Raw genomic sequence first — 15,754 nt, forward strand, 5'->3', positions numbered from 1 at the left:
CCCAGAAAACTAAAGCAAACGCCACGTGGGTTTCTACAGAAAACAGACCTATATTCATCTTCAGTCAGTGGCACACCTGCGATAATGAACACTGCTTTTGGGTACATCAGCAGCAAACCCAGGTACACAAATGGTCTCCGAAAAAAAAAAAAAACACATCAAAACGGAAAATTAAATGAAAATGCTTAAACGTTTCACAAAAATAATACACAGCGTCACAGAACCAGCCCATATCAGAACCCCCCACATTCTGCCCCCAGCCATGTTACATAGGACTGGAGGCCTTCTGTTTAGCGAACAGTGCTCACCGTGTGTGGGAGCCATCCCTGCCATGGGACTGGTCGTATCGAGCTGAAATCCACCCATGAGATACTGGGAGTCTGAGGCTGTGTTTTCAATCTTCAGGTTCATGTTTTGTGCCAGGTAGAACTGGTACAGCTCTGCCTCTGCAGGAGAAGGAAGGCTGCTGAGGCCCATGTGCCGGTTATGTTGAATCTGGGTCATGTTCTGTTGAAGCAGCATCATGTTGTGCATGTGCTTCTCACTGGTCATGTGAATGCGTAGGTTCCTAGCAACATTGGTTTCATAATCGCACACCTCACAGCGCCAGGTGGGTTTGGTTTTTGGTTTGGAGGGTGAGGTAGCCCCACAAGAGTTACTAATGTTGGAGGCGGCAGCTGCAGTGGCAGCAGCAACCACAACCCCGGCAGTGTGGCTGAAGACTTGGTCGCTCCCTCCATTTTGCAGGTTCTGCATGTTGTTCAGATGCTTATCAGACTGCATGTGAATACTGAGGTTGCCTTTGGTAGTGGTGGAATAGTTACAGACCTCACAACGGAAAGGTTTGTAACCACACGTGTAGCTCTCTCCCCGGGCTAGGCGAGGATGAGGTTGCCCAGATGTGCAGTACACACAGGAGCCACCCGGATCAGGGTGCTTCTCCTTCATGTGTGCTTCCAGCGTCTGCTGGTACTTGTAATGCCAGTTACACTTTGGACACTTAAGAGTCTTGCACGAATTCCGAGAGTGCATCATGGTCATGTGCCCACCAAGTGAACGTGAGGAGCCCAATACCGTATCACACTTTGGACATTCCACACCACTCCCAGAAGAGCACTCCCCTATACCAAACTCGCAGGGGTTATCAGCATGCTGGTGGTGGGTGGTATAGCTCCCATCCTCGCCCTCTGCACTTTCATTTGGTTCAGGTGCTGTGGCATTGTCCCTATTGGCACTTTCATCAATAAAGTCCAATTTCATCCCACCCTCTGCCATGCTGGCACCAATGCTATCACTGTTAAAGCTTAAATGGTTCCTCCTGTTTGCACCAAAGACAGCAAAGGAAGAAGAATTAGAACTAGTAGAAGTTGTGCCCCTCAGCAAAGGCTGGGGCACATTAGGCATTAAAGTAGAGTTAGAAATACTTTGGTTTGTGAGAGCCAAGTCCTTTTTTCCACTGCTCCCGGTGAACACCCCAGACTTGTCCTGAGGCCTATCTGCCAATTTCTCCTCCAGCCCACGTAGAAACAGTGTTTTGCAATCCTCCTCATCGTCATAATCATCATCATCTGCCTCCATCTCTTCCTCCACTACAACCTCCTCCTCCTCTTCCTCCTCATCATCATCCTCATTTTGCTCTACCCTTTCCATGACACTGTAATGTTCTCCCATTGCCGGATTCTTAGACTCTGGCATTCCGAATTCCTTGTTGCAGGAGGGTTTGGTAGGGCCGCAGGCTGAAGAGCTCGGTGGGATTGAGGTTATAGGGGTGTTAAGAGCGGCGTTTGCCAACCCTCCAAGATTAAGTAGGGTACTTTGTGCCAAGTTGTTGGGCTGTGTCTGTTTTACCATACTGGTGGTAGCTTCATTATCTTTAAGAAGGGCTAGCCTAGCCTGCAGAGCCTCATCGCCCTCTACTCGAATGCCACTAAATTTCCCATAAAAACTATGCCCAGGCCCAATAGTGTTGGCTGAAGAGACTAAAGGTTGCTGAATGTTCTTGTTTTTTGGTTCCAAAAAACTAACAAGAGGTTCTTTATCTTTGCCGATCCCTTGAATGATGGCGGAAATGTTTTTGTTACGAAGAATCTTCCGCTCATCCTCACTCAGAGTCATTCGGTGGTCATGCACAGCATGGGTTACAAATGATCGGACATAGCCAAAAGAAAGCTTGCACAAAAAACACATTAAGATCGGTTTCCTCTTACCATACAGCACAAAGTCATCGTATTTGGACAGGTCTACATTGTTGGGGACATCTTTGGATACACATGAGCTTTTGGCAGAACCATCACTGTTTAGGTAATCCTTGTTGCTTTTGTGTCGCACATCAAAAACCCGGAAGCTGTGCAGAACGGGGCTTACGCCTGCAAGGGCTGAGGTATTCAGGAAAGACTGGTCTGAACCCTCAAACCACTTCCTGAAAGATGAGGCTATGTGGAAAGTGTTGATGATTTGTGGGAATCCAGGTCCGACAGAGGAAGATTCCTCCGATTTTCCCGCAGTGTTGGGTAAGGAGTTTGTGTAAAGGGAGAGAGCCCCGCTAGGGCTGCTGTCACAGGCTTCCCCGCTTTGGATCAGTTGGCTGACACTTTCCACTATGTAAGCAGAGCCATCGGGTTGGTAGACAATTTCTCCAGCCAGATTCTCCACATCGCTCTCCTCCTCCTCCTCCTCCTCCCCTTCCTCACTGGAATCACTCTCACTCTCCTCCCTAAGTGCGAGGGATGGCCGGGTACCAGGGCAGTGATGCTCCATGTAGTCCTGTAAACTAGCGAAGGAGGATGAACATTCGTTGCAGCAGACTGCTCTGCCAGGAGGCTCCGAGGTGGCACCAGTTTGGTTAGAGTTATCCGAGATGCATTCGTTTAAAGAGCCTCTCAGACCTTCCAAAGTCCCGTGGCTTTCTGTGCTCGGTTGCTCCATGTTTCCAGGCTGGTCAGGGTGAAGGGTGCTGTTGAGTTCAGTCCATTGTTGGTTCGGAGGAACGCTGCACCCATTGTCCTTCCCAGGGATGACAGGAAGGTCACAGCCTTCCATGGTAAAGCCTGCATGGAGAGTTCATTGCACCCAGTACGGCTCGGACCTGGAGAAAAAGACAAAAAGGAGGTGTCAATGGGATGGAGAAAGGCCAAGAACTGATAACACTGCAGAATGACCAGCGCTGGTCTAGATAGGCAACATAGGACAGAGTACAGCAGCAAAGCCCCAACCCAAGAGTAATACAACCTCAAAACACCATAACCTGACTTAAAACAAGGCCACATGCACCCTCCGCCCCCCGAATTCGCTGTTCAAAATCTACAATCTGCAAACAATAAAACAAAGCAGGTGCATCCGTGTCAGGTCGCAGATTGTGACACGGCCGCAATGAAAAGAATATAATGAAAAAAGAGAGATAGTGGTGAACAACATAGAAGTTGGAGTCATTGAACAATATGCCCCCAGTACAGGGTGACCATTTTAGAGCATCTTCCAACCCTTTACAATTAAAATAGTGCCCACGATTGGCTGGCACGTCGGTCAGTGGTATTTCCAACACCACTACAAACATGTTAAGATTTAGAAATTATTTTGAGCGCCTGTTCTCAGTATGGCACTGGGTGTCTACCATCCCTACTTACGGCCTCATAGCGATCCTCAATGTTCATGGAAACGGAAGAACTTGTCCGTATGTCCTTCCATGCACTCCTCTCCTGCTCTTTGTTATCCTAGAACCCATCACTTAGGCTTTTTTGTGCTGCTTCTATACTAGAGAAGTTACAGATTGCATTGTGCAGCGCTGTCTCAGGCAGGCAAACGGAAGAGATCTATCCGCTTTAAGACTGATTAGAGACCTGTTCACATTAGAACTTGGAAACCCAGACCACCTGCAAGCTGCCACCTCCACACTACAGGTGAAAAGCAGAGCCCACCACTCAACTTAGGAAATGTTTAAGAAGAAGAAAAAAAATGTATACTACCGATTTGTGAAGAGCAGCCTGGGCGTCTACAAAAGTGGAGAGAAATCAAGTCCGTCAATCAGACGTTAAAACTTGGCTGATTGACAGGTTGGGCCGGCAACATTGGCAATGCTAGAAGGGCGGGAGGGTTAACAGGCCGATTGTAAAATCAATGCCATAAAAGCTTGGTAAGTTCCAGGAAGCGGTGGGAAGGGGAGGCAGTAAGAGGAGAGAAACACTTTGACTGGACCCTGGGGACTTGTTTATGGATGCAAACCCCAGTTGTGCTCCTCAGGCTAAAGAAACTAAGGAAGAGTCTAAAATTAAATTCCTCAGACTGTCACTAGAAGAATCCACTAGAAACCCAAAACAACCCCAAAATCAAACGTTATAGTAGCACAGAAAAGGCCTGTCGGAGCGGAGAGAAGGACCAATATACTCAGGTCACATGTATGTACCCTGATGAGACAAGCCAACGTGTGCATTGGAACCTGTTTGAAGGGTGTATGAATATATAAACACACTCCACTAATGCACATACATGTGATGTGTTACACAAACACACACACACAAATTTGTGGAGTCTTATCACAAGCTGCTCCATGATTACTCCTGCCTTGGCTTTCATCTCTGGCTCTGATTGTCAGTCAATAGTAGAAAGGAAACAGAAGTCAAACTCTTCAGGTCGATCCGCACTCCGTCTATAAACATGTTTTCCCGTAAAATCAATGACCTCCAATCAGAGCGCGGACGATGAAGCCAGAGTGTTCTGGAGCTCTCTCTGCTAGAAGCCAGCAGGACACGCACACACACAGCTCCACACTGATGCATTCCCTTCTTATGCCATGGAATGAATGTGGCAAGGCTTAGCCTGTAACACCATTTTCAACATCAACCCCCGTGTTCTAGAGTCTGTCCTCAACAGGTTAGGAACCGAACAAGTCAAGCACCTAGCCCATGCCACAGCAGCTTCACGGTGTTCTCAACACAAACCCCTTTCTGACCGTCTCATCAATACAAATGAGTGAGTGCCCGCACAGGGGTGGTGTAACAGACGGCAGAATGCCAGCGCTGGCCAGAAAATTATTTCCTAAAGAGCCAACAGAGCCTGGTGTTCAGGGGGAGAGGAAGCAACGAATCAGCTACAAGAGGAGGGGAGGGGGGACGCTGTCGCCCTGATTTCCTCAGGATTAAATCTGAACAGCAGTACTGTGTAATCTGAAATTGTTAATTAGAACAGGGTTAATTTGGCAGTTCTCTCACAAGAGGCAGTTTGGCAGCAAACCAAGGCTAGAAGCAATGGAAAAGATACAAAAAATATTCCACAACTGATCATGACCAGCCAATGAGGAACGGCAATGGAGGAGGAGGAAGAAGAGGATCAGAGAGGGGCTAGGGCAGACATAACTATTCAGAGCAAACTGAATGTAGGGCAAGAACAGGCAGCCACCTAAAGTGTAAACTAGGGGGTTCTTACGTTGTAATGAGACACATGGACGTGCACACATGGGGATACTACACATAACAGAGGAGCAGGTTCAGCAGCCCGGAGCATTGAGTATGTGGTGCCAGACAAAGCAGAATAACTTCTCTTCTACAAACAGAAGTGCTGTGGGCGGCAGTTTCAGTTTGGCTTGGGATCGGTGCCATTTCCAGCAATGAACGTGAAGGAAACTGGAAGAAGAAAATGCCAACTCAGTAGTTTCTAGAGGAAGCAACCTCACGGCAGGTTTGTGGTGGTTGGTGAAACAGCTGGGCCCCAAATCATCGCTGCTAGAAGGGAGACACAAGCAGGAGAACGAGATCCTAAACACAAAGATTCCAAGATGAGGGGTTAAACTACCAGAGGCTGTGGGAACGCAGGAAGAACCCACCCACCCCCCAGTCAGAACGGTAACAAGGAATGGGTATTTCCAGCCAGTGTGAGAAGCGGAGGTCCTGCTCCCTTCATCAACACGTCCAAGAGACGTCATTTACTCAGGTGGCCAGGTCTTTCTACGCTTCCTAGTGAGAGTGAGAAGAAGTGCTTCCCATACAGCGTCGGAGCCCTGTGTGTTTTCCTCCCAGCAGGAAAAGGCTGGAGGTGAGAGTGTGCCATCAACAGCTGTCTCCTTTCCTGTTGCTCTGGCACAGGGTGCCGGAATTGGCACCATGACAATACAAACAAGAGTTGCCCTGTGCACGCTCATTAACAGGGCACAGCACACACACACACACACACACACACACATAGGCAAAAGGGCTTCAAATCTTAATAGGCTCATTAGCATAAACAGCTTTTCTAACAGCAGGAAGCTAAAGAAACTACCAAACCAAACAAGACTGCTGGCGGCTCATTTACAGCCCGGGGATCAGCACTGGAAAAAGCAGAACTATGTGCCAGCCCATTTCACATGCGAGCAGAGCTTAGCTGGCCTACATCCCCCCTTCCACACACACACACGAGCATGCTGTTTTCCTCAGCCCATCACAGCCACCCATACCGTGCCCAGCCAGCCGACGCGCCTTTTCCGCCAGGTGCGGAGATATTTGGACGTGGCAGATAAATCCGGCTATTGATTCAGTCCCTTGACCAGATCGCAGCCTTTTGAGAAATCTCATCGATTCTTCATTTGTAGAGTCTATCTAAAACCTAGGAGGTCCCGCGTGCAGACACAAGGTGGGAGAGTTGCATACACGGACACCCTCCGTTCTACCTTCCTGATAACGGCTGGGTTACACAGCACCTGCCCTGGATACGTTCAGATTCTGCTACTAAATGCAGCTATGCGGGGAGCAAAAACTGATTTTATGCACACTCTGGGTCCCTCCTAATGGAAGGGACATGTTTAAGGGGTTAACTCTGGCTGATTTTATTTTTTAAACAATTTACCACCTCTTGGTATTTTAAAATCCCACGTTTTAAAGTCCGTTTGTAAACATTGTGAGCAGAGACTTGGGGTTGATCGCCTCTCTGCTTGCACTCGTGTGATTTAACGCAAAGCCCTTTACTCTCACAAGGACAGGGGGGGGGGGATAAGGGGAGACGAAACTTGATTGACACGCACTCCCCCAATTCAGAGGCCTGAATAGAAAATATACTTGTGCTTCATTTCCAAAGAATCAAAAGCAGGCAAATATTTCCTTAAATAAAGAGGTAGTCCACATTGCACTTAAATTTTTTTTTTTTTTTTTTAAATCTGGTTTAATATATGCAGCTTTTAATTACCTTTATTGAAAACTAATTACCTATGCGGCCGATTGATTACTTCTCCCTTGATCGATCAAAGATCCTGCTTCCCAGGGTTCACTAAATGGCCGCCTTTCAGTTTCAATCAATCCTTCAGTCCGTGTAACTCAGCAGCTACAATAAGTACAAGGTGTGAGCAGCACTCAGGTTGTAATATACTGAGCCAAAGTGTGAAGTGGGTGCCAGGGAACATTGGGTTCCCAGCACAGAATACTGTTTCCACGTTATTGTGCTGGGAACCCATTTGGGCGTCAGCAGCTACAGCGTACAGGCGGACCTCGCTTCTCCGTCGGAACCCGTCCCGCAAACCGCCGTCGGATTGTAGGTCCAGCAGACGGCATTATGCGGCGTTGGATAAGCCGCTCGACTGACAGGTGGCCCTCGGTATCCGAGGGCCCGTTTTATTCTTATATTACTACGGTACCATTATCTATTGTTACAGTTTGCAGCTCAAATTGCTGGGAATATTGGCAACAAATTATCAAACAGGAAAGTGTTACAAAGATCTTGCACTGCTGGGGAGGTGGGATAAAGCCTGCTATAGAAAATCAAAGGATGCTCAGTATATTCACACTCATTAAAAATGGCATCAAGTGGCAATTTATTTAAAATATAAATGCAGCAAGTATTATCTAATACTACAAAACTGATTTTAACCCCTCCCCCCCACACACAATATTGCATGGATTACTCCTTTAAACAAGGTTACATTTTACTTAAATCTATTAGATATTTAAAATTATTTATTAAATGTTTTTCGGTCACCCACGAAAAGTGGCTGCATAGTGACCGCGGAGCATCAAGACAATCAGGATAACATGTCGCAGTGTGGAGCAGGCAGAGAGAAGTGGCTAAACGGTTTGAATTATATAAAAAAAGAGTCAGACCCCATCTTTCTCCCCTTTACCATTACAAAGTACATGTGAGCAGTGGTGGCCAGGATCAGAGGCTGAACCCAAGCACGTGAAGGGTTAACATCACTGCTGCCCCCCCCCCCCCCCCCCCATCACTCTGTGTTTTTTTTTCATTTCCTTTTATCCGCTCGTGCTGCTGATGAGCAGGTTTTACCGGAACTGACATGGCTGTGAGCAGCAGAATCCTGACCAGCCGGCAATGAGCTAACAAATTCATTTTCATTGATCAGAAATCAGAAGGGCAGTAAGTGATGGGAAATTCCATTAGACACAAGCACCTGGTTTCCCAGTCAGGCTCCTACGGGGAGGGTGAGGTGTGGGTGAGTACGAGTGGCTCCTGTGCGTGCTCACTCCATCCTCCTTTGACCAGAAGCCCCCACCCCCCCCAACTACTTGGGGTTTGGATATTGAAGTGAAAGCGCCCGATCTACGAGTTACGACGCAGTTCACTGGGCCAGACAGGATCAGCTTGGAGAAATGGCGGTCCTGTGCAAAGTGAGTGAGCAGCCTCTTACACTCCCCGGAGCAGTGCTGGAGGGAACCCACCCAGGGGGGAGGAGGGGTACCCGACACGAAAGTTGGTCTCCGCTTTCGTGATCACCGCCTGGGTGGGCTCCCTCCATCAAGTCAGCCCTGCAGAGCAGATGCTGCAACAGTTGAGCTGTGGAAACCTCATAGGTCCCTTTCCAAACGGCACTTTCTAAATGAACAAAGGCCTCGGTTTGCAACAAACCACAACAGAGGATAGTCTTCTGGACCAGGCGGTGGGGCCGAGGCTCTTCTGGACCAGGCGGTGGCGACAGAGGCTCTTCTGGACCAGGCGGTGGCGACGGAGGCTCTTCTGGACCAGGCGGTGGGGGACGGAGGCTCTTCTGGACCAGGCGGTGGGGGACGGAGGCTCTTCTGGACCAGGCGGTGGGGGACGGAGGCTCTTCTGGACCAGGCGGTGGGGCCGAGGCTCTTCTGGACCAGGCGGTGGGGGACGGAGGCTCTTCTGGACCAGGCGGTGGGGGACGGAGGCTCTTCTGGACGAGGCGGTGGGGGACGGAGGCTCTTCTGGACCAGGCGGTGGGGGACGGAGGCTCTTCTGGACCAGGCGTGGGGGACGGAGGCTCTTCTGGACCAGGCGGTGGGGGACGGAGGCTCTTCTGGACCAGGCGGTGGGGGACGGAGGCTCTTCTGGACCAGCTGGTGGGTGGAGGCTCTTCTGGACCAGCTGGTGGGTGGAGGCTCTTCTGGAGCAGGTTGTGCAATGTGCAGCCGCACAAATCAATCAATCACTCAGCCGTGGAAAACCTTCCCCATTCTAACCGCTTCATCATTTAATGAAATATTTGTTTTGAAAATGTTATATACGAAAAACGCAAATATATATGTGCCGCAGATGATATTTTATTGGGGTCTGAGGAAAGCACTCGCATGAACCGTCTCCAACTTTCCATAAAGAAGAAAAATGGTTTTACATGAACATTGCTTTAAAGTAGCAATATCCTACGTGTTTATTACATAAATCAGTTCTGCAGTATTAGATATTACTTACTACCTTTTTTAATTTTTAAAATGCAACTCAATGCCATTTTTAATGAGTTGTAATATACTGAGCATCCTTTGATGTCTATAGCAGGTTTTAGCACACCTCCCCAGCAGTGCGAGATCTTTGCAACACTTTCCTGTTTGTGATCATTTGTTGCCAATATTCCCAGCAGTGTGAGCTGCAAACTGTAACAATAGATAATGTTACCTTGGTGATACAAGACTACATTGTAGCTGCTGAGTTACACTGACTGAAAGATTGATTTGAAACTGAAAGGCGGCCATTTAGTGTACCCTGGAAAACAGGATTTTGCTGACCGAACACGCGAGAACCAAATCGATCGGCAGCTTGGGTAATTAGCTTTCAATAAAGGTAATCAAAGGCTGCGTATATTAAAACAAAAAAAGATTTTATTTTTATTTATTTTAAGCTGCTTGAATTGGGACTTTGTAATGATGTTTGTACTCGGGAAGAAAACAAATTCAAATAAATGTAACCAAAAAACAGAAGTGTGTTTAGATGGGCCAGCGCCTTTGCCCGGCGTTAGAAGAGGAGCGTGAAGCGGCCGCACACACATGCACCGACGGCCAGGGCCCCTCCAGCACGGAAGGGGTGTGCAGACGCTGCCCACAGCTCAGCTGCTAAAGGTAATCAATACCTCTGAGATAATACACCAGCCTCAGCCACAATATTGATTGCCGGGAAGATGATAAAACTGTTTATTAGGATAATTGCAGAGACCCTAAAAGACTCCCTGCCTCAGCAATGCAAATCAGCAGCGGGATACAGGGAGGGGCACAGCGGGCACGAGGTGTCACCACGTCTCACAGGGACAGCGGCTCTGAGTGTCCTGCGCAGGAAGCCCGGCGCACACCTGCAGGCAGAGGGAGGGGCGCTGCTGTTTTGACACGGTTTATTTTCCCTGGTAACACCTGTTTGTATCATTGTCACTGTGATTAGGTTTAATTGGGACTTGGCGCAGGCAGCGCTCGCTTAGCTGGGGCGCATCACTCCCCACTCGCAGGGAAGGAAACGCCAGCGGCGGCAGGTCTGCCCTCTCACCGCTTATTCTCTCAGCAACTTCAAAGTAAATCATCAACTTAAACGCAGATTCCTGAGAAAGAGCGAGGGAGGGGAGCGGAGGGAGGGAGAGAGGCACCCCCAGGCAAAATCTGACTAGCACCCAGCTGCAGAATTCCTGCCGCACGCTAACCCTACAAGAAGGCTCCACCTCCGGAGCAGACATTCCTCCAGCAGCCGTGGGGTTAAAGCCCTAGCCTTTGAAGTGGGAAACCCCACCTTTAAGAACCACAAGGCAGAGCCATCTCACTAAAAGCGCACTGGGAAGGCGCTGGAAGGTTACACATCAAACGCTTAGGGCAGGGGTGGCTCACGCCCTGCTGCAGGGCCACCAAGAGGTCAGGTTTTCGGACTATCCCTGCTTCAGTAGAGGTGGCTCAGTCTGCTGAGCCACCTGTGCTGAAGAAGGGATAGTCTGTAAACCTGATCTGTTGCTGGCCCTGGAGGACGGGAGTGGGCCACCCCTGACATAGGGGTTGTACAGCACTGTATACACCTGCAGATTTCACATCTCTGTATTCGTGCACACCTCATCCTCTCAGGGTCATTATGGAATTATAAAAAAAAAGTGTATACCAAGCAGTGCATTGCACGACCTTCCAGGACTGATGGGGTTAACCCAAGGCCTTGTATGCTTTGAGCCTCATCTCCCAGAGGCAAGTACTGAACCTGCAGCACTCACACTGGCTACAAGTGCAAGAGGACTCGGGGGAAGGCCCCATCTCGCAGGGGAAGGCCCCATCTCGCAGGGGAAGGCCCCATCTCGCAGGGGAAGGCCCCATCTAGCAGGGGAAGGCCCCAGAGAGGAAAAGACCAGAGACCAAGTACACAAAATCCTGTCTGGACAGTAATTCATATTGTAATCCATAGGTAAGATGTAGTAAATCTCAGGGCTACAAACAGGCAGGAGACTCTCCTTCTGATCCCAGAACTGGGACCTGCCAAGTCTTCCATTCCCCCCCCCCCCCCTCCCACCTCACAGGGCTACAAACAGGCAGGAGACTCTCCTTCTGATCCCAGAACTGGGACCTGCCAAGTCTTCCATTCCCCCCCCCCTCCCACCTCACTTACCCCCCTCCCACCTCACTTACCACCCCTCCCTCTGCCTACCCCTCTCACCTCACTCTCCCCTCCCTCTGCCTGCCCCTTTCACCTCAGTCCCCCGCCCCCTCCCTCTGCCCCTCACCACACTCCGCCCCTCCCTACATTCCCCCCCTCCCTCTGCCTGCCCCTCACCTCCCTCCCCTCCCACTGCCTGCCCCTCTCACCCCCATCCCTCTGCCTACCCCTCACCTCTCCCCCCTCCTTTTGCCTACCCCTCTCACTCTCCCCCTGCCTGCCCCTCTGCCCTCACTCCCCCCCACTCTCCTCCTGTAAACAAGATCATGTTACAGCACACCCCCCACCCCTCATCCACATGGCTATGGCCAGCCACTGCACACAGAGGTCAGACACACATGCACACGTCTCACCTGCACAGGACACAGGTTGGATTGTTTTCTGCACACATGTACTGCGACATGTACATGGCCACATTTTGAAGGCACTGCCATTGTCACATCATTCATTGTAGCTTATTCCTATGTAGTTCTGACACTGTACTCTGTACTCTACAAAAACAAACAACTCACATTGTCCAACTTCCTAAAAGACCCCCAGTCCGTGTGCAACGTGCGCTCCCAGTATACAGGGCCTACACCCCCTCACATGCACAGTGCATTAAATACGACCAATATGCGGGTACAGGAAGGATCCAACCGACTGCCGGAGAAGGTGTCTCATGCACAGGTGCCAACTGGCATAACAAGGCAGCTGCAAGGAGCACAAAGCACAAGAAACCGCTGGATAATGGTGGCACGGTGCCCACTTATGTGGTTGCCCCGGGCTCTCTGCTGCCTTCCAAGTGTGTCTAATCTGGGATACGTCACCCACAGGCAAAGAGCCAGCTCTGTGACCCTTCTCTCTAGTACCAGGCGCCCAAGAGCACCCAGCAGCAGACACCTACCCAGAGGCCCTGCCAACATGCAGCTGGATCCTCCTGTGGGCAGTCAGTGACGCAGGCCCAGCTTGTGCTATACACCGGAGCGTGTGCTCTGCTCACACCCCTCTGCTACCTGCTCAAACCTGATTCGGGAGCCACGCTTTGCACACAGTGATTCACATCTGCCTGTGTAGTCACTCCCCCTCCAAAAGGACACGAACCTGGCTGTCGAGTCATCAGTGTGCGAGGAAGTGAGGCCTTTCTGGAGAGCTCCCAAGTCATTTCCTAGACAGATACCTCAACGAGCCTGTACGAACCAACACCCTGCACCATCCCGCACACACACGGCAGGAGCCGGGGGGAAGCGGGACAGGTCCCTGTACTCTATGGGTTGACCTAGTAAGTGCTCTGCAATCTGCTGCAGGCTCACCCTGCATGTGCCATCTGCCTCGTGCTTTAAACCCATTCCTTCAGGAGATTGCAGTGAACAAGTGTGGAATGACAGGTGAGAAAGGGTTACTGGCTCCCAGCCCCATCTGATAAATGGAGCTGCCGTTAAGAAGGTTCTCTCACTTTGAGATATGATGTCACTAACCTTTATTGATCCACAATCAGGGAGCTCTGCTTATCTCTTCTCCTGATATACTAGCCTCCTGCACTCAAGTCTGGTTTAATACACTTCTCAGCCACACACAGTCCTCTGCTCACCATCCCTGCACCTTACTGCCAAGGGAGCAATATTTCACAGGCTCAGCGGACCAACACTCAGAATATACCCCAGCTCCTGGTGAGAGAGGACATCTCCAGCACCCATACATTGGACTGGCAGTGCCCATACCAATCTAGGTGCACACACAGAGCTCAGGCAGGAACATTAACTCCACGCGCTGCTTGCACAGGAATAAAGCTTTAGTCTAGGCATGAGCCCCCTGCACCCTCAGGACGGTGCCAATCCCTGCAGGCTGGAATAAAGGGGAGACCTTACACAGAGGGAAAAGCAGCAGTGCTCCATAGCATACCACCAACACAGGTGAAGTCAGACCTGCAGAGGACCCCAGGCTCCCCTCACTCTCAGCAAGCAGGACTCGCATGCGGAATCAGCAGGAAGCGGACGTCAGCGGGCATAGGATCTGGCAGAGCACATACAAAGCTGCTGTAGGACAAGTCTAGGAATGACACCTCCCATTGATTTTCGCTCTGGGGTATTAGAAAGAACACAGCATTTACCAACAGAGTTTTTTTTTTCTGAAAGCCGACTGCAGACTCAATCTTAAATGGAGACTTAAAAGAGGCTTATCGGGCAAACGATCACTTGAGACCCCATCACTCCAACCCACAGCAGATCACCGATTATATTGTTCCACTGGGACATCTCAAAAGGGACCACTGCTGCCACCCAACTTTAATTTAAAAACAAAAAAAGGGGGAGGGAGGAAGACAGCAAAAAGTGAGAAAACCCCAAAAAAACAAAAACAAACAAACCTGTCCCCCTTGTCACCCACCTCTGTTCTTTTCTCTACCCCCAGGCTGGAGGTAGCTGAAAGCCTGTAATTGGTGAGGGAAGAGATTAGAAATATCGGCAGTCTGTAAGCAAGACTTTAATTCACTGTTGGATCAATAGCTCTGGGGGTTGTATTGGCAAACTGTCCACATCTCTATTCACTCGCACAATTCCCCTTATCAATTTATCAGGAATCATCAGATATTGTTCAGATTAAATAAATAAAAAACAGCCCAATGAGCGGTCCCAGGCCACGTGCATTGTGCTTAAATGGGCCACAAGACAGATTGGTCCACGTGCCTCAGCTAGACCAGTTGGGTGCCACTCCAATAACAGATTTTGTTTTTTTTTGTGGGCCTTTCATAGACCTTGCCACGCTGCCCACATTCATTCTACAGTATGTGATGCCACCCCCCTGCCAGAGGCTTGTGTGATAACATTCTTATTTGGGCCATCTAATAATTGGAAATAAGATAGTGGGATAATAAATATAGGTACAGAGGAAGTTCCTGAAAGGAATACAAATGTCCCATCACAGATAGACAGCTCTGTGCCATGCTGGCATCTACATCTCTGCTTCATACCAACAGGTCTCTGTTTCATTGCTGAATCGCATTTCATGGAGACAAGTATCCAGTACTTACACAATGCCAGACAAAAACAATGCTGCTATAATGAGGAGGTACAAGCTAATTAGTCCACACATCGCCCTCTCACCAGATTTAATGCTGTTAGGCATACACACACACACACACACACCCACACACACACACACACAAACAGCAGTAATATGCATGACATAATATAACACATAATGGCATCAAGTGCTTAAAGACATCAAAGTAACACTAGGAAAAAATAAGTCCCTGTCCCGAAGAGCTTACAATCTAAGAGGTAAGTAGGAAGAACTTAGAGATAGTAGGGGGGTGCACTGGTACGTGATCTGCAGGGGGCCAAGGTCCGTGCTCCCAAAATGTATAGTGTCAGCCAGCAGAGCTACCCGTATCCTTTGTTAAACAGGTGTATTTTAAGATGGGCCTTGAAAGTGGAGAGAGAGGGGCCAGTCAGATATTGAGCGGGAGGGCATTCCAGGGGTGTGTGGGGCAGTAAGTGAGAGGGGTTTTAGGCAGGAGATGGTTTTAGAAACAAAAAAGCTGCAGACAGAAGACATCCATGATCAGAACCCAAGAGTGGTGCAGGTAGTGAGATATTGGGGTTAGATGCAAGGCGGGGGCAGGAGTGTATAACCTTAAAATAAGAACCAAACTGGAGGGAGGAAAAAGTAAGAGTCAGAACAAGCCATAAAGATTTCTACCTGTCCCTTAAACATCCCGGTGATGTCAAAACCACTATCCTGCAAAATAGGGCTCACAACCAGCAACAGGATAACTAACTCCCTAACAGCACAGAGGGCTCTAACATACCGAGAGTACACAGTGACTTTACAGACCCCGCTATTCCCTTAATCGTAATGTAGAACGCACCTGCCCCCCCTACATCCCCCTCCCCAACAAACGGCACAGTGGGAGGTTTAAATGGCCCCTTCTGCTCCATTCTCCTGCTCAGGTGAAAAC

General features: G+C 49.4%; 1 protein-coding gene across 1 annotated transcript in view; it reads right to left on the reverse strand.

Annotated features, from left to right (window-relative positions):
• Positions 1–15,754, reverse strand: part of ZFHX3 (zinc finger homeobox 3) — a 79,915-nt gene that overhangs the window by 47,921 nt on the left and 16,240 nt on the right. Inside the window, 1 exon segment of the mRNA XM_075576473.1 lies at positions 309–3,085. Coding sequence (XP_075432588.1) covers positions 309–3,039 — 2,731 coding nt within the window. The 5' untranslated portion in view covers positions 3,040–3,085.

The sequence above is a fragment of the Ascaphus truei genome, chromosome 19 (genome assembly GCF_040206685.1).
Source record: "Ascaphus truei isolate aAscTru1 chromosome 19, aAscTru1.hap1, whole genome shotgun sequence".
Lineage (NCBI taxonomy): Eukaryota > Metazoa > Chordata > Amphibia > Anura > Ascaphidae > Ascaphus > Ascaphus truei.